This window comes from Syzygium oleosum, unplaced genomic scaffold (genome assembly GCF_021117445.2).
Source record: "Syzygium oleosum isolate NSW1041296 unplaced genomic scaffold, Sole_v2.1 Sole_v2.46, whole genome shotgun sequence".
NCBI lineage: Eukaryota > Viridiplantae > Streptophyta > Magnoliopsida > Myrtales > Myrtaceae > Syzygium > Syzygium oleosum.
In genome coordinates this window covers 778033-805776 of record NW_026607530.1, presented here as the reverse complement: position 1 = coordinate 805776, position 27744 = coordinate 778033, and the positions used below count along the sequence as shown (strand labels likewise).

The following is a 27744-nucleotide window of genomic DNA, read 5'->3' as shown; positions in this document are numbered from 1 at the left end:
CCGAAGGTCATGACCCAACGGTCCTTAGGTGATCACACAACTCATTATTATCTGAACCCAGCGTATAACGCTTCAGGGTATTTTAGGTGATCACATGCTCATGGCAGACATGCATTCTCACGCAAGTTCATCACATGCCTCACTCTTGGCATACGCAATGCGTGTCCATGTTATGCAATGCAATGCACCACGAGCACCAATATAATTCAAACACCCAATGTCACAACACGTGCTTAATTGGCCCAATTAATACCGTGTGGCCTAACGTGCGATTCACCAATCAGTAAATCATTGTAAACCAAACAATGGCCAATCGCACTCCATAAAATCAGCCACACCACAAACGACATAGCAGTACGAAATCAATCACAATTAAGCACAATTGACGTACAATCAGTCAATCCGGACATACCCGGTAATTTTCCAACGGGCTCCTAAATTGGTCATTTAATCCAATTAATCTCCCCAATTAATTCTCATTAATCCACTAAATTTCCCAATGATAATTTCTACCAATCCGTCCTCAACCCAGTCTGAAATACACACTGATACCATCTAAGCCAGTCTAAATTGTACCGATAATACCTAAACCACGAAAACGCACTAACAATTCTAATCCGGGTTTAGGAATTTTACTCACTTAATTTCGGACCACGACGACGGGAACGGCGGCCGATCACCGATGAACAAAGTGAAACCGGCGGCGGAATTCCCGGGGCGCGACTGTTCACTCGGCACTGTTCACGGTGGTACTATTCACAGGAGTACTGTTCACAGCGACTGTTCACCGCGGTAAGGACTTGTACGGACGGGCGGAAAACGGTGGCCGGCGAAGTGCCGGTGACGGCCGCGACGGCGTACGGTCGAGATGAACAGTGATCCGTACGGACCCATACGGACAGGGCTGGATGGCGACGCACGGCGAGGCTGGACGGCTGGGTGGTGACGGAACAGCGATCCGAGCTCCGGCGAAGCTCCGGCGACCCTTTTTGCCGGACGGGAAAGAGAAAAAGAAGGAGAAAGAGAGAGAAAGGGAGAGAGAAAAGGGCTGGATAGGGGCGAGGCTGAAGCTGGGGGACTATGTGGTCGACGGCGGGGCACGGCGGTCGGCGGCGGCACTCCGGTGGCCGGCGGCAAACTCCGGCGAAGCCAAAACCAAGAGAGAAAATGGAGAAAAAGAGAGGAAAATGGAAGAGAAGCTGCTGGTGGGGGCTAGTTCTGCCGTGAGGGAGGGCTGAGGAGAGAGAAAACAGTCCAACTTGGTCAAATAAAGCAGCCCAAAGTGCCACGTGTCGCCGATCCGTGAAAAATGACCAAAACGCCCCTAATCTAACGGTTCTAAAGAGATAGGCTTAAATAATTGAGGGGCAATTGGGTCTTTGGTGCCAATAATGCAGCTGATAACCACAGTTACTTATCCCAAAAATTTCCCAAAAATTCGGACCCGAAAACGGCCCAGGGGCAAAACCGTCATTTTTCCGGTCCCGGGGCGAAATTCCAATTTTCGCACATACGTGTTCCATATGTGCGTGGCCAACATAATATGGCGTCGGATTCGCGAAATTCACTTTCTAAGCTCTCGAAAATCGACTGCGAAGTTTCGGGAATAAAATAATATTATTTTTCCAATTTTTGTCGAAATTCCAATTTTTGGCCAAAACCACTCTAAATATGCATGGCCACCCCAAAATGATCTTGGCCGCGAAAAATAACCTCAAACGGCCTCCGAATCCAGCCTCGGTGCCCACAGGGGCAAAACCGTAATTTTTCACCCCCGGACCGAAATTCCACTTTTTGCTCGTACTAACTCCAAACGTGTGTGGCCAGCGTAATATGACGTCAGATTCCCAAAATAGTCTCTTAAGCCTTCGAAAATCAACATCGAAATCCGGGCCCAATTTCGTGATCAAAACTCGCTCAATTTCCAATTTCAGGGTCTCTCACTAACGGGCGGCTGTTTAGGACATACGCGTATCGACCTAGGGTTATTCGAATTACGACGGTCCCGATTATTGAGAGAATGAGAAATTATCATTAGTTCCAAAAATCACGATCGTTAGGTTCAGGTTCAGGACTGGTTGGCCACGTGCACTTTCGGTCTTGCAGAATCACCTGCGATCCGATTGTACATCGTTGGCCTTGGCCAAACCAAATCCATCACCTTTCCTAAGATCGGCCCACGTTGGCCCAAAATATTCACTCATCGTATCTCGAGATCGGTGTCCCGTTCACTATCGAGTCCCTAGTCCACGTACCGTTTCCTAGTTAGCCATACCCCATTGGTTAGTATCCCGAGAGTGATCAGCTCTGGGCGAGACTTACTAAAATGAAATGCGAAATATTGTCAATTTTATTGATCCCGGAATTACGTCGAAATTCGGGCTGTTACGAAGTGCTCGAAATTGCTCAACGGTTCTTCGCATTGCCAGTTGAAGAGAAACAGAAATATTCACGAGCATCGAATGAGGCTGAAGGGTATGGAGATGACTTGGTTGTAAACGAGAACCGAGTTAAGGACTGTTGCTGTCGCTTGTTTCTGAAAGTACTCCCTGAAGATCAAAGGAGGATGAATCTTTGGCCCGAAAATCCCGCTGATCTCGGGTATGTCCAAAGGCAATAGCCAACTTGCTGTTTCATGTACCGAAATTGCAGTTGAAAATACTCATGGAAAATGAAACGCTTGTGTTTCTCTATGAATTCCTTGCTAATTCAACACGATTTCATAAGAACAGAGATATCCAAAAATATTGTCTCAAAAGAAGTGAACATGTTGTTTCATTAAACTAGTGATACACAGAAGAACAACCTACCCTAAAGTCTGGACAAGTAAGACACGAAATTTGCAAATCTTATCGGCAATAGAATAATATTCCATCACTGCTTTATTCCATAATGATGTTATATACCCTGATTTAAATTTGTTCATTCTTTCTTGTCTTTCTTATTGACAGTGAAACCTTGCGTGAGTATGCTCTCAAGATTAGATCAGCGATGAATGATCTTTCTAAGGCGAAGGCCAGGTCACTCGAGTTGGAGGAGAACAGCTTCTTGGATCAGTATGGAGACCGGCCGGTCTTGGAAGTAAGGTTCAACTTCTATCCACCATGTTCCAGGGCTGAAGTTTTTGGCGCCAAACCTCATTTAGACAGATCGGCAATCACGGTCCTTTTGCAGGACAAAGAAGTGGAAGGCCTCCAAGTCCTCAAAGACGGCATGTGGCAGACGGTTCCTGTTATTCCCCACGCTCTTGTCGTCAATCTGGGTGGTCTGATGCAGGTATGCATTCTGCATCAATGTACGGAAAATAACAAATAAGTTGCCTCAGTTGGGTCTGAAAATGCAAACATTGGCGTTGGACATCTATCATTTGAGCGACTGGGTGTTTTCCTCACTGTGGAAGTGATGGTCGCTCTATATATTCATTTTATTAGATATAGGCATGGAATTCGTTGAACGATGAAATTATGAGTAATAATCATTGACCTGGCCCATACACATGTTGCACAAGCTTTCTTAGATATTCCAGTCTTTAGTACGTTAGTGAATTTGATTGGCGACAAGATCTGCAGGTAATGACAAATGGGATGTTCAAGAGTCCCTTGCACACAGTATTGACTAATGCGAACAAGTTGGGAATGTCAATCGCTGTGTTTGATGAGCCAGAGGCAGAGAAAGAAATCGGACCGGTCGATCACTTAGTCGACCACATGAGGCCGAGGTTATATAGAAGTGTCAGGAACTTTGCGGCTTTCAACTACGAGTGCTTCCAGAAAGGAAAGGATTCGCTCAAGGAACTTCGAATTTGACTTATGCCAGTGTTTGCTGTCTAGTATGCAAGTTGGTGTACATGGCATGAAACTGAGTGCTAGTTTTGTGCCCTAAATAAGCATCAGGAGTGGCAAATGTGGGCACAAGAAGCTCAGTAATGTTGTGGTTTCTCAGTAGAGTGAAAGAAATATAGCCACAGAACAATTGTTTTCAAAATTGTAATGTCATCAATAATCATAATCAACATATGTCGTGAGGCAACCTATGAGACGACACTCCCGACCTTGACAACTAGTTGTTCACTTAAATCAGCCCAGTAAAAAGATATTGAAATTATAAATTTTCGTCCCGTCCCACGACTGCTAGATATAAGCAAAAACCTCTTTCACGGTTTTTAATCCCTGATGTATTTTCTATTGGTGTAGACTAGCTGTCACTTTGGTGGTTGAGTTCTGAACTTTAAGAAGCATGAAATGAGACGCAAAGTGTTGATGTCTGTCCTCAAAAAGTTCTCTCATTAAAGCTTGCAATGACTGACAAAACGTTTACGTCTCTTCACATGCACTGATGAATCCAAGATAGTGAAATAAAGATTAGGGAGAATTTTCATGGATGGCGGGCCCTTGTGTTCCTCCACGTGTGGAAAATCGAGAGTGAGAGATGGTCTCTTTTGCCGTGTGAAGTTCTTTAACCAGCCATTCCAGGCCAGTACAGATAAGCTCCTCCTCAGCAACTCTTTCTCACCAAAATTGTTAAATTGTATAACGAGTTTGAGCGTCTACGAAATCCTAGAAGATTTTTTGGATTTGTTCAAAATCAGGCGTGTCCAGTAATCGAAAGCAAATATGGATTTTCTTGGGCGTTGTTTTTGTTGGAGATAATTCTCCAAGGTTTTGACCAAAAAAAGAGAAATCTGAGAAAAAGGTCCATTGAACTAGTTTAACCGCACAAGACAAAATAAAGAAAAAGTTGGGGTAAGGTATTTTATAAAATATTTATGCTTATTTTATGGGATAGAGAAGTCTTTGTCTAAGAAAGAAACCAGAAAAAAGCGTACAACGCGCAAACCCTTTCGTGTCGATTTAAATAGCAAAATCCCATCTGTTTCCGGGTTAATATTACAACAAAAAATCAAACAACCAAAAAGCAAGATCTAAGCATAAATAAGCGCCTTCTCACCAACTCTTACTCATCAAAATCGAACCCACCAAAAGCAAGATCTCTCTCTCCCTCCAATAGTAGAACTTATGATGGCTTGCGAAACAGATGGTGGTGTTCCAGTGACATTCCCAGTGATTGATATCAGCCTTCTGTCCTCAGAAGATGAGCTTCAGAAACTCAGTTCAATTCTCAGCTCTTGTGGATGCTTCCAGGTTTCTATCTCTGCAATCTGTTTCGGGCTTGTTCAGAATAGTTTTGTCTTTATGGTTATGTTTATCCCAGGAACAAAGAAGCTCGCAAGCGGGAATTGGGTCATGTTAATGATGAATTATAGTATATTTCGACTGATTCACCCTTAAAGATCTAGAAAAATTAGTGGGTGTTGCTTCCTTTTGCATCGAGTCAACTATTAGTGGGTTGCTTTGATAATGTAACTTTGCCAAAGATTCTTCATGGTCTTCAGTTAAATCTCACTGTCGATTCAATGCCATTTGGTGGTTTTCCACCAGTTCGGGGTGAGTGGATCAGATGCATATATGGATCACTCGATTCACCGATGATGAAATTAATTTGGCTACTACTTGGCTGTTATACATATGTTTTCGAGACAATGTTAAGATAAATAAATTTGTGCTTATGACATATGAGAGATTTCAATTGATCAGAGTTTCTAAATTCCCAGGCTATCGGTCATGGAATGTCCGTTGGATATCTTGACAAAGTGCGCGAAGTTGCTAAACAGTTCTTCGCACTGCCAAACGAAGAGAAACAGAAATGCTCACGAGCTTTGAATGAGGTGGAAGGATATGGCGATGACTTGGTTGTGACCGAAAACCAAATCAGAGACTCTTGCTGTCGTCTGTTTCTTAGAGTATTTCCCGAAGATCAAAGGAGGCTCAATCTTTGGCCTGAAAATCCCTCTGATTTTTCGTATATGTCTTGCCCTTAACTTTATTTTATTTGTTATTTCGTGGACCAAAACTGCTGCTGTAAATAATCAACACTCTTATTAGCAATAGAATGATATTAGATGACTATTTGCTCCATTTATGATCTATTATCCTGTGATTTACTTATTTTCATTCTTTTCTCTCATTATGATGGACAGTGAAATCTTGCATGAATATGCCCTCAAGGTGAAATCAATAATGAATGATCTTTCCAAGGCCATGGCGAGGTCGCTCAAGTTGGAAGAGAACAGCTTCTTGAACCAGTTTGGAGACCGGCCGGTGATGCAAGTGAGGTTCAACTTCTACCCGCCCTGTTCCAGGACCGAAGTCTTTGGTGTCAAACCTCATTCAGACAGATCGGGAATCACAGTTCTTCTGCAAGACAGAGAAGTCGAAGGCCTCCAAGTCCGAAAAGACGGTGCTTGGTACACGGTTCCCGTCATCCCTGACGCTCTTGTGGTCAATCTCGGCGATCAGATGCAGGTAAAGCAATGGATTTTGCATTCAAGATCAATTCCTTCTCAGCTGTTTTAGGTATAGGATTCTGCATAGTTCGAAACGATATGAAGAATGCACAGAAAGGTACACCAGTTTGGGTCTGAAATCAAAAAGCAATAAGACGAACCAGAATAGACCTTCGCATTATAAACATCATAACTCATTGTATTAGGTTTATATAAGGAATATAAATGGAAGTAGTTCGCCGATGTTTTCTGTCATTTTAGCGGATTTCACTTGAACTAACCCCTCTGTATTCATGTCAACAGCAAAATGCAGTATAGAACAGAGGACAACCAAAGTTAAAGTTTATGCATTGTTATTCTGCCTAGGTCGATTCAGATTCTTGCACAAACTAGTCGAGAGCTCTTGTTCTTTGTAGCATCATGATTATGCTAATGTACGATTGGATTGGTGGCAAGATTTGCAGATAATGACCAATGGGATATTCAAGAGCCCGGTGCATCGAGTATTGACAAATGCGAACAAACTGAGGTTGTCGGTTGCCGTGTTCAGTGAGCCAGAGGCGGAAAAAGAGATCGGACCGGTGGATAGCCTCATCGATGAGACAAGGCCGAGGTTATACAGAAACGTCAGAAACTTCGCTGCTTTCAACTACGAATGCTTTCAGAAAGGCAAGGTCGCACTCGAGGAAGTGCGGATTTGACTGATGGTCTAGAATGCATTGTGATCTGAAGTCCGAATCTTGAAAAGTTCAGATGACTTTAGAGCCCATTTTTCTAAATTCACGATCGGGTTGCATGTTGGGCCTACTCAAATAATATTCATAATCTCGCCTATGTTTATATTCGATGCGGACATGCTATTTCTAAAAGAAAATGTCCATAATCTTTAAATGCAACGATATGCATCAAAGAACAAGAATGCAAGGCTATGCGATATTGATATTTTTGTTTTGGGGTCGAATTCCGTCGTTATCAACAAATTCAATCCCTATTTTTTATGAAATGCGTAAGAGATCTTGGGTGAAAAATTTAGGTGTTAAACACCGTCAAATTTAAATAAGTCAGTAAGTCTTCCATCAACTCGCGGATACTCTACAAAAGCCAAGTACATGCAATTCAAAGGAAAATTCATGATACGACTTACAAAAAAGATAATAATTGTTCACGGATAGTAATTTTAGAGGGGGTTGGTAGCAAATGTTGCCCAGAGTTAAGGGCTTCGCATGTGAATTACTACATGTTATTGAACCATTGCTAGCAAATGTCAAGAGATTGGTACGTTAATATTTTTCATATTTTTAATTATTTTTCTTTTCTTTTCTTTTTCTTTCTTTCTTTCTTTCTTTTTCGTTTTCTTCTTTCATGCCTGGCGAGGGCCTCAGGCCAACCCTCACCTATCACTGGGTCAGGGCCGCGACCCTTGCCAGATCTAGGCGAGGGCTGCGACCCTCGCCAATTCATGGGCCCTCACCAAACTTAATAGAAAAAAAAAAAGAAAAGAGAGAAAAATAAAAAGAAAAAATAAATTCAATTTTTTAAAAAATATTATAAAAAATTATCCACATTAGCGTCATCATTTTATATAGCACTACTAGCATCAACGTCAGTAATTCTTGGTTAAAATTGGCCATATGGACTTAATTGACAAAACATGAAAATGTTTAGGACTCAATTGGCGAAACTGAAAGATTTATAATTGAATTGGCAAAAGTGCAATGGATTTCAGACTTTTTGGACAATTTTCTCAAAGAATCTGTCAAAAGGTTAACAATTGGGTTTGCTTTTAAAATCGCCACTTAATCATTTTTTTTTGTCTATCCTATCTCTAATTCTCTCCTCTCTCTAACTTTTGTTATGCCTTTTGCAAAGAACCCCGCACCTCTGATACTAGTGTCCCCAACTCCCCCCAATCCCTTTACTAGCAAGGCCGCATGCCACTTGATCATTCAAGGCTATTTAATACTAGACCCAAATTGTAAATAAGTATCTTGGTTGCAATAAGATCAATCTAAATCCTCACTTTTCGGGAAAATTACCCAATTAGCCCTAGACCTATGGTACATATGCCAATCAAGTTCTAAACTTTTCGATTTTGCCAACTTAGTCCTAAACTTTTGTGCCAGATTCCAATATAGTCATTCCAGCAAATTTTCGCCGATAGTGTGCCATGTAGGATAGCCAGCGGTAACTGGATGGCCACGTCAGCGACTTTCGACAAAAATCGATCGAAAAGACTATAGTTGAATCTCGCACAAAAATTTAGGACTAAATTGATAAATTTGAAAATTTTAAAACTGAATTGGTATCCATATAATAAGTTTAAGGTCTTAAGGTTGATTGGGTATATTTCCCTCACTTTCCTGGGTCAACTTGCAAAAGTAAAGACCAGATAAAAGAGCAGTAAATAAGGAAGCACATGTGTCCTGATGCAATGCATTGGGAAGAGTCAGCCAAAAGCCTCTGTTTTACATCATCTAGGGTAACATAGTCTGTGAGGCAAGAGTGAATAGACAGATTCATTTGGCAGCAAGAGGAGTCACCTCATACTGGCTCTCAATAGTGACATTACATAGACTTCAGGGACTAATAAAACCACCTTCCTGTGGTGCTGTCGTATCCAACGGAAAACATGCCACAGCAAGCAATCTGACGAAACCATCTTACATCTAACATTACGTATCATGGTGCACTTTGGAGAAGTCAATGAGGAGCTGATTTGTTTGGCCTTCTCTTTTGGTAAACCATCTTACATCTCCCTATTTTCAACTATTTTTCTTTTTTTTAATGGATTTTTATTTGGTCACTGACGGCGTAAAAAACATCATTACAGTTCAAACGCTGACATGTATACGATTTTTAATTTTGGTGACTTAGCACTTAATTCCATTAATAAGCAAAATTTTTCATTTCAAGTGACTGCTCGTGTAAGAAACAGTTTAAGCTTATGGTGTACCTTGTATAAGTTAATTCTTAATTTCCTATAAACTCTGAAAGAATTAGGTTCAACAAAGCAGAGAGAAAAAAAAATTATAAAGCAATGAAACCGTCTACCCCTTTCCTAGCCTCAAGGTCTTGTTATTATTATTTTAAAATCTTCATTATTCAAAAATTAAATCTTAATCAAACGAAAAACCCAGTATAAACAAAATGATGAAATGAAAAATGAAGTCATATCGATATCATTCATCAATCTTTCATAACATAAAATAACATATCGCAATCCGAAACTATATATATTGGTTTTTCTTTTCCTACATAATTGAGAGATAAGTATACCCATTAAATGCCTTGTGTATTATTACCAATAGAATTTTTCGTACACATGTAAAAGAGGGAAATTAACTTTTATGCCTCGGGTATTTTGGGAGACAATCTATGCTGTTTAGAAGCTACATTACAAGGAAAAAAGTGATAACTATGAAAATATAAAGATACTAATTTTGAGAATCCAGTTTAGCTTAACTAATTATCTAATTTAATTATGTTTTTTTGCATATCTCTCGGGTCAATATTGATAAACTATGTCTTGAGTTTAAGTCGTGAAAAAACCCAATACAAGTAGAAAATCCAAAATCCAAATAAATACTTTTTGAACAAACAACAAATTGTTGGAGCTGGATTCCTAGCTTGAGCTACCTCCTCCCCAGGAGTAGGTACCTATATTAGAACTAAACTACGTAAATCTTTGATGTCATTATCGTTGATCATTTATTTCTCTTGTAATTTTTCTTCTCGCATTAGACTTGAATTACAAGATCCATTTGTTTCCACGTCATCTCTTAACAAATAGTTCATGTCTAATAAGTAACGTGATTATAGAATATGTCTAAGCCCTAGGGTTAATATTGAGAATGTACTCTATTGATTTACCTAAATCCCAAAAATGGTACAACTTCCAAAATAGGTCTCATCTCAACTTCTTGATTTGAGCCTTTTGAAATTTAAAACATTTTGATTTTCTAAATTAGAATACATCCTTAAAAAACTCGAGGGAAGACTCGAAACAACTCCCTTTCGATTTCAACATGATATATTCAAACATGATTTCATTTTGATTTTCTGAACTTGAATAAATCTTTAAAAGATTCAAGACACAAAGCAACTCCCTTTCGATTTCAACATGATATTCAAACTTTTTTTTTCTGACACAAGGTACAAAGTGGAGGGTACAATAATAATAGTATGAAGAGGTGTTGTTTGCTAAGCACGAGCAAACAATCCAAAGGCGGGATTGATGGTGGTAAAGCCTCCATCCACTGCCAAGTTCTGGCCACTGATGTACTTGGACCCATCACTCCCCAAATACAGAGCAGCCTCCGCCACATCTTCTTCCTGAAGACTCACCCCATCCAAGTTAGAATACACCCGGACTCCTGCATTCTCGTCGATTTTGAAGAACTCCTTTGTCAATGGTGTCAGGATGAAATACGGCGAGAGACAGTTGACGCGAATTCCGTATTGCCCGAGCTCCGCGGCCACGTTCCTCGTGAGCCCCACGATGGCGTGCTTGGAGCTGGTATACGCATGGGATGCGACTCCGCCCACACTTGAGCTGACGCTCCCGACATTGATGATGCTCCCACTTCGCGATGGGATCATGGCGCGAGCCGCATGCTTGGTCCCTAAGAAAACACCCGTCAAGTTCACGCTGATCACTCTCTCAAAGTCAGCCTTGTCATTGTCCAATATGTTGGCTTTGGGCGGGTCGCAAATTGCAGCGTTGTTCACCATTATGTCCAGCTTTCCATACTTGTCGACTGCGGTGGCAATGGCGTTTTCAATGTCGGATTCAATTGATACGTCGCAATGCACAAAGGATGCAGTCTCAGGCCCCAAATCCATGCACACCGACTTGCCCAGGTCGTCTCGAATGTCAGCTATAATGACTTTAGCCCCATGCTTGGAGAAGAGCCTTGCGGTAGATTCTCCTATGCCACCCGCCCCGCCCGTGATCACCGCAACCTTTCCCTCTAGTCTGCAAAACCTTATGCTAATGAGTCCCACTGTCTAGTTTTACATGAATAAAAGAAACTAAAGACGAGAGTATTTCTAGCCTTGATGACCATAACTCTACTCTTAAACGTAATTTCCAACATAATTAGTTGCACTTATATTGCCAAAGCCACATGAATGACCAAGTTTCTCATCTGTCAATATAAGTCCGAGAGCAAAAAAGCAATACCTTCGTGCTGCCTGAGGGAGGAGTGTTGTGGTTGCCATTTAAAGAGTGCTTCAAGTAAGGCTCTAGCTATTAGCAAGTGGGTTTTGTGTATGATTAGTGACAACAATCGAAACCAAACCTTCTCGTTATATAGACTTTTGGGGGTGGAGGCTTAACCTAGTTTCAGTCATTACTATACAGTTGACCTTGATAAGATCAAGCAGCCATTTTTCTCCCTCCGATACTAACTAATCCATGTCTGTATCATCCTATGAAGTTTCCTTCTAAGACAAGTGGTCCTCCTTTTTTCCACCCCATCAATTGGTTTGATCCCCCTCGAGCATCTTTCACGTGCCATGGAATCTGTCCTATCAAAGATGCCTCTTGCAGGTTAATTGAGGAGGTAAAGTACTGGGAAACCATTGGAAGATATATGGACAATCTCCCACTTGTTCACATAGAGCTTGAGGTCTAGAAAACAGTTCTTTGATAAGCAAAATTTATAGTTACTTAAATCTATTAGCCAAAAACAAATGAGATAATTTTCCAAAAAGCCCTAAATCTATTATACTTTCTTCTACTCACGAGGCACGCTTAAACAATCCATGAAATATTTTATAAGTCAGAAGCAAAACATATTCTTTCTTGGCTTGGCCGACTCCAACCCAAATTAGGAAAATTAATATCCTTATTTTGTTCCGAAACTTAATCCAATTTGGACTTTCTTCTACTCCGCCACATCCGACAGTCATACACCGGGCCGGATTCGCACACACTTCAATTTAGGTTGAAGTTTGTTCACGGTTCAAACTCTATGTTAACATTGAAGAGAGGCCGTGAAACAAATAGAATAATTGAAGGTTAATGCAAGTTAATCAAAGCTGGGTTCCTCCGCTCAACCCGATTTTTTGTCAAAATTATTTCACTTATAAAAAATCAATCCCGTTGTTTATCAAAAGATAGCAATCTTTCTCGTGCATTTGCAGTCACTGTGTAGCAATGCTAGACCAGATTAAGAGCATATTCCTATGTTCAATGTCAATTTGTTAGATTGTATAGCATGTCTCCAAAACTGATGATTATTATGGAGCAACATGTATGCCTAAGATTGAGAACACTTGGGATTGTTAAATATTCACGAATCAGATAAAAAGAACCAATTATCAGATGGGTGTACTCTTTGCTACATTTTTTTATTAGTTTTTGTTCTTTTCATACCTTTTAATTTTAGTAGTACTTAATAACCGACCATTCGATCGCACGAAAAGACAAGAAAAGGTTGATAAATAAGGAGGCGTTTCCCACAAGTAAGGCAAGACGAGTCTTTGTTTATTGTACTTCTTCCCATATAATTTTGTATGCTTCATTTCCGACTGATGACAGCATATGAACAGGACACGCAATGGCTCAACTTGATGATCATTACGTAATTAAGCTTACGCACGCACCTCCCATATCTTGATTTAAAGACCATTTTTGCATGTGTCCTAACCGCGCCACTTGATCATTTTAGGCTATTTGTACTAGAGCTAACTTGTAAACAAGCATCTCTTTGTTGAAATGCGACAGACGTAGACCATTGGCTTTCTTTGGGCAACTTATAAAGATAAAAACTTGGATGAAATATTAGTTGATGAGCAAGCTCAAGTGTCTTGATGCAATGCGTTGGGAAGAGTCAGCCAAAAGCTTTTGTTTGCATAGTGTAAGCATCTAGGGCACATAGTATGTGAGGCAAGAGTGAATAGACAAATTCATTTGCCAGGAATAGACTTGTCAAATGAATGGGTTATCTGACCTAAAAAAAAAGGTGGGTTGAGTTGGGTAATAAATGGTTTGATCCAAATTGACCCATTAACCTATTTATGACCAATTTATTCATCATGTAAATATTTTGACCCACACTTAATCCAACCCGTATTGCTAAAATATTTCCATATTTAAGCCAATATAGGAAAACTTGTTTCCTATGATTTTTTTAAAAAATTATTTGGCTAAAACATTTCCATACAATACAAATCTAGTGGACAATTTTTATAATTTTTTTTTAAAAATTGAGACTCCGTTTGTTTCGCGGAAAATGTGACATTTCTAAAAAATGTTTTCCATGAAGTCATTATCCAAAAAAATAACAATGTTTTCTAGTGTTTGGTTGAAACCTGAAAATGAACTAGAAAATATTTTCCACCGTTTAGTATAGAAAATCTTATTTGATTTTCATTCGTGCAATCCTTTTAATAATTTTTCTTTTTTTTTTTTTCATTTTTAGTTGGTGGCCAGCCATGGACACAGTAGGCGACTGGCCACAAGCAAGGAACGAGCTCACCCGATTTCGGCAAGCCGAGCTGAGCTGAGCTTGAGGTTGGCGACCTCAAGCTCACCCGAGGTTGGCAAAGCTCTAGCCTCGCCCAAGGCTAGTGAGCTTGTCCCTCACCTGTGGCTGGCCACCAATCGAGGAAGAAGGAAAAAGAAAAGGAAGAAAAGAAAAAGAGGTAAGAAAAAAAAATAAAAATAAAAATAATTTTGATTTTTTAAAAAATATATATTTTTATGAGGCTGAAGAGGGAGAAAAGTGTGTGTGAGCCTAGTGGGTTGGAAATGGGTTCTATACTCAACCCATTTAGACCCATTTATTTTAGGTTTTAAATTTTAAAATACATTTAAGGTAGGCTCTGTAAATGGAGTATGTATGGGCTTAAGAACCATTTTAACACGTCTAGTCAGGAAGGGCATTTACATTATATTGGCTCTCAATACCAATGTTGACATAGACTTTTGGTACTAAAAAAAACCACTTTCCAGCGATATCGTTGCACCCAACATCGGAGCATATACTATCTTTAACAAGCAATCTAACTTAACCATCTTACATTTGTATCTTCATTACTATTTCCGGTTATAAAAGGGCATTAAAGTTGATAAAAAATCCAACCCAAAAGCTTAAATTGATTGGTGGAGGAAGACCAAATAATATGTGACAAAAGGGGGGTGGACGCATATTCGCAAAAGAGATAACACTGGCTCTAATACCATGTTAAAAAGTCAAATCCAAAATCTTAAGTTGATAGGTAGAGAAAAGCCACATGGATATAAAGAGCATATAGGACTTATTTTCAAACGATATGAGACAATACTTTAACAAAAGTTATAGTCATCAGTTTACCAAACATATAGGAAGTTGTATTGAAGGATTACCAATTGTAGAAACCCGATATGGATCTTACGTAGATCGCATCAAGCTCGATCGTGCTTGCTTTAAATAAAATTTAAAACAGTTCGACCAAGATCAAGAAAAGCTCAATTCTGTTATATATATTTTAAGAATATACATTAGATAAGATTTAAACTATGAGCTAGAATTGAAAACATAGACCTCCGACCAAAGTAGTGCACATCTCCATTAGGAACCAAATATGCCAAGCATCAAACTTTGAGTGATGAGAATATAGCTATCAACAACGAGTTATAGCATTTAGTCCTCACAATTCATCGCAAGCAAAGCACTCATATGGCACACCTAATCAGCCCATGAATTTTTTATTATATATCAGAAACAAAACAAACCCTTTATTGGCTTGGCCTACTCCAACAAAAATTAGGAAAGTTGATATCCTTGTTTTGTTCGGATGTACTTTTTGCTACATTTTCTATTAGTTTTTGTTATTTTTTCTATTTTTAATAACAGAGGATAAGATCCAAGGAAAAGACAAAAGAAGTTGATGCAAAAGGAGGCTATCTCACATGCAAGACGAGTCTTTGTTTATTCTACTTCTCCCCAAATGACGTATGCTTTCCGACCTTCGAGAGCATATGAACTGGTCATGGCCCAACTTGATGATATCGTTGGAACTTGAATTAAGTAAAAGTTGATCAATTAGGAGGGTTTTGCACGTGCAAGATGAGACGAGTCTTTGTATATTCTACTTCTTTCCAAATTTTATATGCTTCATTTCCGACTGACGACAACGTATAAACAGGTCACGCGATGACTCAACTTGATGATCATTAAGAAATTAAACTTATGTACGCACCTCCCATTTCTAATTCTTCAAATTCTGGTCATAGCAACATTTTTATAATCTTGATGTAAAAAACATTTGTGCATGTGTCCTAATTGTGCCACTTGATCATTTAAGGCTATTAATATAAGAGCCAACTTGTAAACAAGCATCTCTTTGTTGAAATGCGATAGACCATTGACTTTCCTTGGGCAACTTGTAAATATAAAGACTTAGACAAAATATTAGTTGATGAGCAAGCTCAGGTGTCTTGATGCAATGCATTGGGAAGAGTCAGCCAAAAGCCTTTGTTTACATTGTAAAAGAATTTAAGGAAACCTAGTATGTGAGGCAAGAGTGGAATGACAAATTCATTTGTTAGGAAGCACATTTACATTATATTGGTTCTCAATACCGACGTTGACATAGACTTTTGGGACTAAAAAAACCACTTTCCAGCGATATCGTTGCACCCAACATCGGAGCATATACTATCTTTAACAAGTAATCTTACTTAACCATCTTACATCTGTATCTCCATTACTATTTCCGGTTATAAAGAGGCATTAAAGTTGATAGAAAGTCTAACCCAAAAGCTTAAATTGATTGGTGGAGGGAGACAAAAAAATATGTGACAAATGGGGGGTGGACGCATATTCGCAAAAGAGATAACACTGGCTTTAATACCATGTTAAAAAGTCAAATCCAAAATCTTAAGTTGATAGGTAGAGGAAGGCCACATGGATATAAAGAGCATATAGGATGTTCGTAAAATTCTGCACGTGTCAACGAACGTGTTGAACAAGTAATATAATGATGAGAAGAGTATCGTCCCACAGAGATTGATGATAATAAACCAATTAAATATTAAAAATGGACTAATTCTAAAATTTATCTAACTGATCAAAATATAATTGAGAACAAATAAAAATTGACAATTTTTAAAAACGAAATTTTTTAAACTAAAGGCAGATAATCAATCAGGTAAAATATGTTAGAGCATCCAATTTCACCATAACCACTAGATATGAATTTCGGATCATTATGCATACAAGAACAATATCAAACATATGATAGCGGAATTTCCTAGTCTATTTACTATCCTATCTCTAGGTATAGCAAACCTACTCAGTTTATCAATTCACTATATTTCTATGTGAATTTAAATAAACATAAGCGCATTAAAATCTGTGAATATTCCCGGTTTACAATGAATCTTTTGGACCACCTTATCACCGAAAGCTACACAAATAACATGATATATTTCTATCCACATTTAATTTATGGTTATATATTATAATGAGCAATTGCATATTATCACTTCTCAGTCTCAAACATGCACATCAGATCATTCAAGTGGTGGCCAATCACCTAAACGCATTAAGCACAATAATATATAACTCACATGAATGAAATTACTTGCAAAGCATAAAAAGCATGAAATTCATATCATCATGGTTAGGCTACATCGTAGCTCTAACAAAGAAAATTAGAACATAATAGAAGAAGAAACGAAAATATAAATTAAACCAAACATCTTGAATCAAAGAACAAGAATTCTGTCACCACTTTTGTCTTCTCTTCAAAATACTTGAAAAACTCTCAGAACACTGACAACAAAAATGATCTAAAAGAAAAAACTCCATGTTCCCCCAAGTTATCCTATTTATATGATAACATCCAAGACTTCTCTCACAAGGCAATTGCTTCTTTTTCGTATAAAATTAGGGAATAAATCGATGAATTCCCAATGTGATATCCACCTTCTAACTCTTCTCTGGATTGCATATTCCTTTCCTTCTTTTTGCCATATTTTCCTTATTTTCTCCATATCTCAATATTCTGCATAAACAAGGAAAAATTAAGTAAATAAAAGGAAATCCAAATATATTCTAACAAATATTGCATTATTTATTGCCTAGAGTAGATAAAATAACTCTATTTTTATAGAGTTATCATAGGACTTATTTTCAAGCGATGTGAGACAATACTTTAACAAAAGTTATAGTCATTAGTTTACCAAACATATAGGAAGTTGTATTGAAGGGTTGCTGTTGACACATATTTTTAATTACCCAAAATTAATTACACAAAAATTTAGGAATTAATGTCCTTAATTCCTAAGCAAAAAAATTATTTAGTTTCTAATTGCATTGCATATAGACATTAGGCATATTTGTATTAATAAGGCCTATTAGAGCATATTTTCTTATTTAATTTTTTTAAAAAAAGGGAAATTTCGAGTCGGGGCCGGGTCGACCTGGCCCTTTTCTTTCTTTTTTTTCCTCCCCCCCCCGCACGGGCCCAGGTCCCTTTTCTCTTTTTCCTTCCTTTCTTTTTCCCCGCGCGGGCCCAGCCCGCCTTCCTTTTTCTTTCTTCCCCCTCGCGCGAGCTGGGCCCGGCCTGGCCCAGCTCCCTTCCTTCCTTCTTCGCCCTCTCTAGCCGTCCCTTTCTCTTCCCCCGTTCACCCCTGCAGCTGACGCAAAACGACGAGCGGCGGAGCAGCTCCGCGCTGTCTCCATCAGGCCAGAGTAGGGCCAGGGAAGCACGGCAACGGGACTGGCATTAATGGCCAATCCCGTCCTCCCCGAAAGCCCGGCCTCCTCTTCCTTTTCTTCCTCTACTTCCTCAGAACTGGCCCCCCCTCTGCACCGGCCTAAACGGCCGCGAAAGTCGCCGGCCAGAGTAGACCGGTGCAGGCCATCGTCATGCAGGCATATGGGGCAGAGAAGGCACGCCAGTCGTCGGCTATAAAAGCCGAAAAGAGAGAGAGAGAGGCCCCGGTCGGCCGTTTTGAGAGACGGAGAGAAACAGAGAGAGAGAGGGATTGAGAGAGAAAGAATAGACCGAGAGTATACGGCCGTGAGGAAGAGGCCAGTCGTCTCATCGACGTCGCCAGACCAGCCGGAATCCCCCTCCCGAAGGCGTCTTCAACTGGTGAGCTCCCCGGCCGAGAAAACCTCTGTTTTCCTCTGTTTTTTTGACGTGGCTGGGCCGCGACTTGCGCCGGCCATTGTGCGCGAATCTTGGCCCATATTGATGTCGATCCCAGTCCCTACTCGCTGTCGGAAGTGAGCCACGGTTGTCGGAGCCGATCGAGTCGCCGGAGGAGGTCGAGATCCCTTGATTTTTGCCGCGCCCTCTACTTGCTCGATAAAATGCCCAATAGGGGCTCGTTTTGTTTGAGCTCCGGTCGGTGATTTCGAGGCTGGCCGGAGGCTGAGTGACCCTGGGGAAGCTCTGGGCTGACCACTGGAGGCCGGGTAAGTCAAATTATGACCTGGGTTCGCCGGCCAAGCTCCGACCGACGTTTGGGCTCAAACGAGCCCAAGTCGGAGCTCGATCGGCGACCGTTCCGATCGATTCTCCGGCAACCAGGTGCTGGGTTCTCTTCAACTTGATGCCTTGAAGAGATTGGTGCCACTGGCCGTACGAAATAGCCGGCGAATCGCCGGAATTTCGTCCGGTCAGTGGCCTCTCGGTGTCTGAGGTGCGAAGACCGGTCGAATCGGCCGGTTCATTGGCTCGGATCGGTCAGATCCGAACCGGATCCGATTACCCGATCCGAATCAGTCGATTCGGGTCGGTTTCACGGATCCGGGTCGGTCCTGACCGGATCCGATTCCGATGCCCGACACGGATCAGCCGATCCGACCCGGGTCGGATCCGACCAACCCGGATCCGCCGACCCGACCCGGGTTTTAATATTATATTAATATTTTTTATTTTTATTTTATTTGATTTTTAAAAAAAATTTTAAAAAAATTTTAAAAAATTTTAAAATTTTTTTTCTTCTTCTGTATTATTATTTTTTTTGAAAAAAAAATTCAAAATTTTTTTTTTAAAAAGAAAAAATCCGTTTTTAAATTATGTGATATATCTAAATATTTTAATTTATTGTTGTATTACTATGCATGTTATTGTCTTGTTTAAATTAGACAAGCCTGAGGTTTCGCGGTAGTATTTTGCACGTTATTTTTATTACCGTTGTATTATTATACATGTTTTTAATACAATTGCATGAGCTGTTGTGTTTTTGAATGTCATCTGACTTAGTTAAGATTAAAACCTTAGGCTGCATGAATTGTTGTGTTTTTGACTTCTAATCGTTTCTGATTATGCACTCGCTTGATCACCTCACATGTTAGAAGAAAGGTCCTAAAATCAATCTAAATTGCCTGATAAATGTTTTCATGAAATGAACAAGGTAAAAAATGTACCGAAAGGGCATTAATTATCCAACTAGTGTAACCAAGTCCCCGAACTCAGTTAATCTCTGGTTCGCAGGAATAGGGTGATTCTCCCATCACCTTATTTGGGTTTCTAATCAACCCACCTCAAATCGATTAGTGGCGACTCCTTGGCATAAACCACTTGCATGTTAAATAATTAAACCTTAAGTCGCGATATGGTATGGGCTTGGGAGAGCCCGAGTTAAGTCCCGAACTTAGACTTAGCACGTACCAGACGAAACCCCATTTTTCGTATGTTCGATAAAAAGAGCGGGGAGGTCGGTCGCGACAGACTGGCAACTTCGCTGGGGACTTGCATTTTTTAAAGTGGACTTAAGCCAAAATTTTTATCCTGTTCAAAAATAATTTTTGTTTGGCAGCAAGGACTCCAGGTACGATCCTGACATTAAGATGTTATTTGTTCTTGCAAGTTCGAATTGATTGTTTATAAATTGTTGTGCATGCTCTAATGATTTAGCACTACACTATTGCACAAACAACCACGCTGCCGAACCCGGGCCGCAATAGGGCATTTTAGGATGGTGTTAAGAAAGATACGACCTCGAACGCGAGTCCGCGATGTAGAGGTTACCTTTCTTTTCCCCGAAATTTATTTCTAAAAAATCGTAAAGAAACATCTTTGGCCGCTATTCGCGTGACTATAAGATATTCCTTTCGATTTGGCCGAGGTTAAAAGGACTTGACACCAACGCGAGACTGCGACGGTTAGACACCCTTTTAATTTCATTTTGCTGAACCAGTCTAGATAGAAATCAAACCTCACTCTTCATGTGCATGTTGTTGTGATTGCCATGGTTTAAGGAAAGGTATATATTCTATCCCTTCTCATTTTTTTATGCGGCCTACTTATTCAATTGATTTGTTACTGTTAGGCCACCCCATTGATTGCATTCTATATACGATGGGAAGGGCTGATATCCAATCCGTCCCCGCTCCAAAGAAAGAGTTTTTGGCATGATAGGACCGACGAAACGAGGGATACGCTTATTGCGGAATTTGTCCATGAAAATAAGCAGCCCCGAGAGACTGTAGCTTCCCCATCGTTTATAGAATGAGCATCCGGGAAGGGCGCCTTTTTGTTAAAAGCCCCGGTCTTTTATATTTTCTAGTATTTATGATTAGGGGTTTCGGTTTTCTTCTTTAAAAGTATTTATAGGTTATACTAATGTTAATATAACTCGGACCGCCTTTTATTCTTTAAATAAATTTTTTTTGCCCCTTAATGACACCACCGCGGCCTTCGGCCCAGTGGTATCCGGAGATGTGGCATAACGGTCCGAAGCGACCGGGGTTTGAACTCCAGGGACGCCGCCTGTAATGTTAATATTAATAAAAACCTTTTTTCTCATTTTTTTCTTTGCAAATAAAGAAAGTATGTAATAATAATATGACTAGGTCATAGAATGATTCTTTATTGGGCATTATACTCATTCATATCAGCGTTTTCACAGGTAGTTACAAAAAATGGCCGAAAAAAACGTCCGCCTCAATAACATGGAAGACGAGATGAAGTTGGTCCTCAACGTGATCCAAAATCTCACAAAGCAAGTGGAATCCATTCAGGGCAAGCTCACGCCCACGCCTGCAGCAATGGAGGTGGTGTTACCACCACCGTCTACTGAAAAAGATAAAGCCTCCGCCAGTGACAGTAAAATGCCACCGCTAGAGGACGATCCGTTTCCCCTTGCCGTCATGAAGCCTAAACTTGAAGCTATACTAATGACAGAACAGGACAAACGCCTTGCAAAGGTCGAGGAGATGCTGAAACAGCTACAAGGCCCGCAACATGCTGTTCCACTTGACCTGTCTATATACAAGCGGGTCAAAGTACTAGAAAAATTCAAGATGCCGGAATTTGAGAAGTATGATGGCACCTCATGCCTCAGACATCATTTGCACATGTACCATGTGCAGATGACCCAATACGTTGATAATGAACCCCTCATGATTCAGACTTTTCAAGCAAGTTTGACGGGCCCAGCTTTAACATGGTATATGTCAAAGGATGTGGATGTTTTTAAATCTTGGGATGATGTCGCTGATGCATTCCTCAAGCAGTATCAATTCAACCTCGACGTCACCTTTACTCGTGACGACCTAGAACGCACTGAGAAGAAGAAGAGTGAGTCCTTCAAAGAGTAAGCCACTAGGTGGAGGAACTTGGCCGCCCAGGTTACTCCACAACTCACTGATCATGAACAAGTGAAGTTGTTCATTAAGTCTCTTCCGTATGAATAAAAACACCGCCTGGTTGGTGCTACTGCTGAATTCCTTAATCATCTTGTTCCTGTGGGTGAACGAGTTGAAATGGGATTGCGTAAGGGGTGGTTTACAAACCCCACCTCCACAAGCAAGAAACTCGGCATGAAGAAGGAGAAAGAATCCCTGACAGATGCGGATGTTGCATACACCCAAACCGTTCATCCTTTCCCAATGATTCAGATGAGCAGTGAACAGCAACCGGCCTCAGGCCGCAAGCCGTCCCAAAGGCAAAATAACAAAAAGCAGTTCACACCACTCCCTTTGCCTATGTCTCAGATCCTGCCTATTCTCCTAGAAAAGAGGTTGCTTGCTAAAGAGCCAAAGCGTGAAAATCCTGAGCGTTTCCCCAACTACGATCCTCCGAGGCATGTGACTATCATTTAGGTGAAGTGGGACATTCCGTCAATGACTGTGTTGTCTTGAAAAATAAAGTCCAGAAATTGTTGGATGCAAAGATGTTTTTATTCCGCAACGCACCACCCAATCAAGTAGGAGGCGCAGATGTCGTCATTGAGTAAACTGAAGACTCTCAATTTTCCTCTTTTAGAATAGAGGCATATTTAATAGTTTGAATCCTTTCCAATGTGGGAGCTTTTCTTGCTTTCTAAAGTCTCAGTTGTTTTCTAAGATTCCCAGTTTTCTGAATTTTTAATTTTGCTTGGAATTTTAGTATTGCAATTTCCATTCCAATAAATGTAATTCGCCTGAATCGTTCAAAAGAATTACAAATGTTTTGTTTTGAGGGCCTGAGGAAGTATCCCAAACCGGCCCATTGATGATATCCAACCATGTAAAGGAAAGTGTTCTGAGGCCCGGGCTTCTTCATGCTTCCTTATTTCTAAGCTTTTGAAAATAAAATAAACGTTTTATTATTTTTCAAAAGGGCAAACAAGAACGGTGGTAGAAAAGCGTGCATGCTCATAACCCTGTTTGTTTTTCTAACTCGCTCACTTCGTGTCTCAGAGCATACTCCTTTTTGATTTGTTATTGTAAATGGGACATTTGGAAATGACACAAACTGAAGAGCACATCAGACCCTGGTGAGGCTAGTGGACCAACTAATCTGATAGGGGCAGTCCGAGCGAAAATCATCCAATCTTCAAATGAAACATGAGGCAAATCTCATTACTACCAGTGGGTAATATCAGTCCCAGAGAGTCAAAGAGAATGCTGAGCATTCCTTGATTCCATGATGAACGAAACATCATTTCATATAAAAGTCGGGGGCAGATCAAGAAAAGATTACCCTTTTTGAAAGGAAAAGGTATGTCTTATTCCTTAACAAATTTTGGAAAATGACATTCCATCCATTTTCTTTTGCAGATAATGAACTGGGGAACATGTTAGACTCTGACGTGCTAGCAAGCCGGATAGAGCACCAATGTTGGGACCTCTCGAATGAAACACGACGAAAAAATGCTTAATTAGGAGAGTAGACTAGGGGGCATGCAATTCCTCAGTCCATCAAAAAGGGTGTATTTCGTTCCTAAAGTTCATCCACTTTAGCATTGAAATGACATATCTTTTCCTTTTACATAGGACAAAATTGAGTAAAGAACACTCATGGTGCAAGCAGCTGGAAAGGACTTTGCATATGGCAAAATGGCGTCAAGGCCGATCCTGACAACCACAGAAGTCTCGATGGTAGTCACGCTCATATCCGTTGAAGACCTTTAAAGCAGAGATTAGTTTTGCTACGAAGATCCCCATGCAAACAATTGCACATGCCTTGTCCAGTTAGGAATCATAACATTTACAAGAAACGCCTCAACATGCCGGGATCGCATTGACACAGCATACGCTGATAATAGAACCCTCTATTTGGAAGCACTCCTAACTATAGAGGATTTCATTCGAGTTTCGAGACCAAAAGTATGGAGAAGCAGATTGAGACAGAGAAGGCTGAACAAAGTAAAGAGGAGAAAAGACTCTGCTAGCTTTGAAGGCAAAATGGAAGAAGGGTAATTTGTATCGTTCTCAATTCACCCTCAATCCTCTCATTTCTAACATAAGCTCCTGTTTTTGTCAGAAGGAAATTATCAATATCCGAGAAAACTCAAGGAGTTGTTAATTTAATCTCAACTGAGGGGAATCACGAAGGGTAATGTTGTATCGTTTTCAATTTCTGTCCCTCGATGAATCGTTCATTAACACTGTCTTCCTTATTACCTTGCAGGTTTGCTCTACTATCGCAGCATAGGTATCTCTTTCCCAAAAAAAAAAACTCTTTTCATAAGAGTATAAAGAAACAAGAAAGAAGAAATAATTAAAGAAAATACATACTACTTTCTTCCTCAAGTGCATTACGTGGAAAGTAATTTTACATGGTAATTTAACCTGTTTAATTCACCAATTCCCTGTGAAAATCTTAACAACTCGACGAATGGTTTCGAACTGCTCCGATGTATTGAACGAGATGTGTCAGGATGATGAGAGGCAATCCTTAGTCTATACACATTCTCACGTACCAAACCCTTGCAAGATGAGCGAAAAGGTTTCATTTCTACAAGGTAAAGGGATTTCTTGCATAAGGTACGGTAGCCAAAATGACGAGAGGCAGTTCATTTCTCTACCCCATACACTATTGTTTATCCTTTGCTTAACCATTTGAGCCCATACACTTCGAGGTTCCTTCTAAATCACCTCTGTCAAGAACCACCCCACATTGGGGCAGCTTGAGGTAAATCGGCATCACAGGAAGGATTCAAATTCAGAAGGAGCAAGAAGAGCGTCCCTCCCTTTCGGTCACTGCCCCCGTGACTTCGGCCTCGCCATTTTTACGGATCCGGCGGTCCTAGATAGAGTCCTCCAAGACAAGCACACCATCGACGGCAGGACGGTCGAGGCTAGGAAGGCTTTGACAAAAGAGGAGCAGCAAACTAAAGCCTATCCAAAATGCCAACATGTCATTGATAACAGTGATGTTTTCACCTAGGAGCTGAGCAAGACAAGAAGGATGAGGAGTTTGTAATATCTAAAATTTTCTATGCTCATCAGCCGCAACAGCTCGCACAAGGTGAAAAAGATGAATAGAAATTTTCTTACTCTCATTTGCATTAATCTTTGAGTGTTATTATTGCATATGAACTCTTACGATAATTTAAGTGCCCTAGGATGACGAAGAGCAATTTTTGTTCTATCCCATACACTTATATCCCTTGCTAGCCCAATTGAGCCAGCGATTTCATTTCATACGAACCCAGTTAGTGATCATCCCTACACCAGGGCAAGGCAAAAGTCACCATAATTTGAGCATCAGGGTCCAAAGCATCGAATCAAGATGAAGACTTCAAAAGCCTAATAACATTGTTCTGTTCAGACTTGTTTAGGCTAGTCCCGACAACATCAAAAGAACAATAAAAAAAATGCTGAAAACTAGGGGCATGAAAAAGCAGTGTGCCTGGTAAAAGCAAAACCAATGCCCATGAATAAAAAAACAAAGAAAAAGAAAAAGAGAAGAAGAAAAATGATGAAAAAGATGAAGAGAAAGGAGTCCCTAATTTCTGGGTAACTGCTATGAAAAACAATGAAGTTTTCGCTAAGAAGATCTCTGAGCGTGATGAAGACGCTCTCAAATATCTCAAAGACATTAAGCAGTGTAGAATAGACGACCCCAAAGGGTTTAAACTTGAGTTCTTCTTTGATACAAATTCCTACTTTAGGAACTCTGTCTTGGCAAAGATCTGCTACATGATAGATGAATCTATTCTTGAGAAAGCAACTGGGACAGAGATCGAATGGTATCCAGGAAAATGCTTGACACAGAAGCTCCTCAAGAAAAAGTTGTCAAAGAAGCTAAAACACAGGATTACCCAGGGAGTTTTCCAAAAGGATCCTGACGGTGGAGAAGAAGGCTGGTGACAATGCTAGATGATCCCCAATTCTCACCCTTACATACATTTTGAGCCTAACGATCATTTCGTTCCTCAACCTGTAAACCAAGCCTACGTTACGTCCCTCATGAAGTCTCTTCTAACTAGGGCACTTGAATTAACGTGGAATTTCAAATGTTTATAAACAACGCTCGAGGAAGTGCGAACAAGATTACTTCTATCTCGTTTTGCAGGGTTCTTGACTTGTAAACCTGGAGATAATTGCAGAATATTTTCTTTTATGGTCTTGACTTAGACAGTCACCTTTGTTAAGCCATTGACCAAGCCAGCATTATGACCCTGAAGAAGACCTCTCAGATTGGCAGCGTTGTACTGTTTGCGAGAAAACTCATATCCTTGTTGATGTGATAACGGTCAGATTGAATGTTTTCGATGTTCCCGCATTAATGAACAGGACAAACAATCGTTTTCAACGAAAGCGAGTGGAAAGTCCTTTCTGACTGAGAATCCCTCGTTCAGCATCCCGAGAAGTCCACCTCCTAAGCGAAAATTGTCTTGATTGACCCTCGGTGGATGTTTGGTGATGCAAACATGGCAAAATCATCATGCATGAAATTTCAAATGCGCATTCTGAAATAGCCTAGCTTGTCTATCCTTGATGAATGCATGCATATTTGCACTAATCGTCTTTGACAGGTAAAATGTCCCCAAAGACTCGAGGAACATATGACCTTTGGAGTATCTCCAAGGATGTCCCAAAAAGAAAACTCTCCTATTCCCCGAGAGGAATCGACACAGCTTGTTGTTGCAGCTCAGAGTTTTAATCCCCAGTGATAGGACACGAAAATTTGGGCGCTGGAGAAGCCCTCATTATCATCCCAAGAGAGATGCCCCGAAAAAGGTCAGTTATTCAGCACATGATGCATCAAACCTCCGGGTAAGAAACTCTAGGTATTTCATCATAATTTCTTTTCAAACTACCCAGAAGGTAAACAGGGTGTTTCTTTGAAAAAGAAAAGCATCTTGACTAGCTGGTCAAGATATTTCTTACGACATTCCAGAATAGCCTTAATTGTCTATTTCTCCAATGAATGCGTATGTGTTCGCACAAAGAAAAACTTGTCTCACACGAGACATGTCCTTAAGAGGCAGGAACGTACCTAGGAAAGTATATTCTGCTCATGCCCGGTTCCAAAAATCCATGTACCTACGATTATTATGGTACCTTTCGAACATTGGATTAACCCCTCTGTTCACCAACTGAACATTGGATTGACCCCTCTATTCATCATGTACCCACGATTGTTATGGTACCCCTCCTAAGCATGGGACTGATCCCCTCTGTTCACATCAAATCATCGGGTAAGGACCCTCAGGTGCTCATCGTTTGAGCCTTTTTAAGACCTGCTGGCAAGGACCCATCAGGCAAACCATCAAATCCTCGGGCGAGGACCTCCAGGTGCTCATTGTTTGAGTTTTTCCAAGACCTGCTGGCAAGGACCCACCAGGCAAACTAACAAATCCTCGAGCGAGGACCCCCAGGTGCTTATCATTTGAGCCTTTTCAAGACCTGCTGGCGACGACCCACCAGGCAAATCAGCAAATCATCGGGCGAGGAACCCTAGGTGCTCATTGTTTGAGTCTCTCCAAGACCTGCTGGCGAGAACCCACCAGGCAAACCATCAAATCCTCGGGCGAGGACCCCTAGGTATTTTGGCAAAACAATCCCCAATCAAAGCGACCGAAGATAGGTTCAGGTCTGAGACAAACGAAATCCAGTCAAGGCGACCGAAGATAGATTCGGGTCCTAGGCAAATGATTTGCCCAGTCAAGGCGACCGAAGAAAGGTTCGGGTCCTAGACAAAAACAATTCCCGTCAAGGCGACCGAAGATAGGT

General features: G+C 40.5%; 3 protein-coding genes across 4 annotated transcripts; 2 read left to right on the top strand and 1 right to left on the bottom strand.

The window, feature by feature from the left end:
- The first annotated feature begins 2760 nt into the window (after positions 1 to 2760).
- LOC115687375 (probable 2-oxoglutarate/Fe(II)-dependent dioxygenase) lies at positions 2761 to 4075 on the top strand. 2 transcript variants are annotated; one of them, XM_056306694.1, is made up of 3 exons: positions 2761 to 3081; positions 3175 to 3276; positions 3570 to 4075. In XM_056306694.1, exons 1-3 carry the CDS (start codon positions 2992 to 2994, stop codon positions 3804 to 3806), a joined length of 429 nt encoding a protein of 142 aa, XP_056162669.1. In that variant the 5' UTR covers positions 2761 to 2991; the 3' UTR covers positions 3807 to 4075. The 2 variants fall into 2 exon arrangements, with proteins under 2 accessions (XP_056162669.1, XP_030468764.2); XM_030612904.2 differs by having other exon boundaries at positions 2781 to 3276.
- An 827-nt stretch (positions 4076 to 4902) lies between these two features.
- LOC115687341 (protein SRG1-like) lies at positions 4903 to 7177 on the top strand. The gene is made up of 4 exons (XM_030612863.2): positions 4903 to 5141; positions 5612 to 5859; positions 6038 to 6362; positions 6808 to 7177. The coding sequence occupies exons 1-4, from the start codon at positions 5016 to 5018 to the stop codon at positions 7042 to 7044; spliced, it is 936 nt and encodes a 311-aa protein (XP_030468723.2). The 5' UTR covers positions 4903 to 5015; the 3' UTR covers positions 7045 to 7177.
- A 3344-nt stretch (positions 7178 to 10521) lies between these two features.
- LOC115687403 (borneol dehydrogenase, mitochondrial-like) lies at positions 10522 to 11563 on the bottom strand. Its single transcript, XM_056306604.1, has 2 exons — positions 11438 to 11563; positions 10522 to 11350 (listed from the first exon to the last, which is right to left on the bottom strand). The coding sequence occupies exons 1-2, from the start codon at positions 11561 to 11563 to the stop codon at positions 10544 to 10546; spliced, it is 933 nt and encodes a 310-aa protein (XP_056162579.1). The 3' UTR covers positions 10522 to 10543.
- Positions 11564 to 27744: the final 16181 nt, after the last annotated feature.

What these genes read in the sequence shown, in the direction of transcription:
- LOC115687375 (XM_030612904.2), top strand. Translation starts at nt 2,992, where the DNA reads ATGAATGATCTTTCTAAGGCGAAGGCCAGGTCACTCGAGTTGGAGGAG. An exon ending in ATCTGGGTGGTCTGATGCAG is followed by an intron (nt 3,277 to 3,569) that starts GTATGCATTCTG and finishes CAAGATCTGCAG; the next exon opens with GTAATGACAAATGGGATGTT.
- LOC115687341 (XM_030612863.2), top strand. Translation starts at nt 5,016, where the DNA reads ATGATGGCTTGCGAAACAGATGGTGGTGTTCCAGTGACATTCCCAGTG. An exon ending in GCTCTTGTGGATGCTTCCAG is followed by an intron (nt 5,142 to 5,611) that starts GTTTCTATCTCT and finishes CTAAATTCCCAG; the next exon opens with GCTATCGGTCATGGAATGTC. An exon ending in ATCTCGGCGATCAGATGCAG is followed by an intron (nt 6,363 to 6,807) that starts GTAAAGCAATGG and finishes CAAGATTTGCAG; the next exon opens with ATAATGACCAATGGGATATT.
- LOC115687403 (XM_056306604.1), bottom strand. Translation starts at nt 11,563, where the DNA reads ATGGCAACCACAACACTCCTCCCTCAGGCAGCACGAAGGTATTGCTTT. An exon ending in ATATAAGTGCAACTAATTAT is followed by an intron (nt 11,351 to 11,437) that starts GTTGGAAATTAC and finishes ATGTAAAACTAG; the next exon opens with ACAGTGGGACTCATTAGCAT.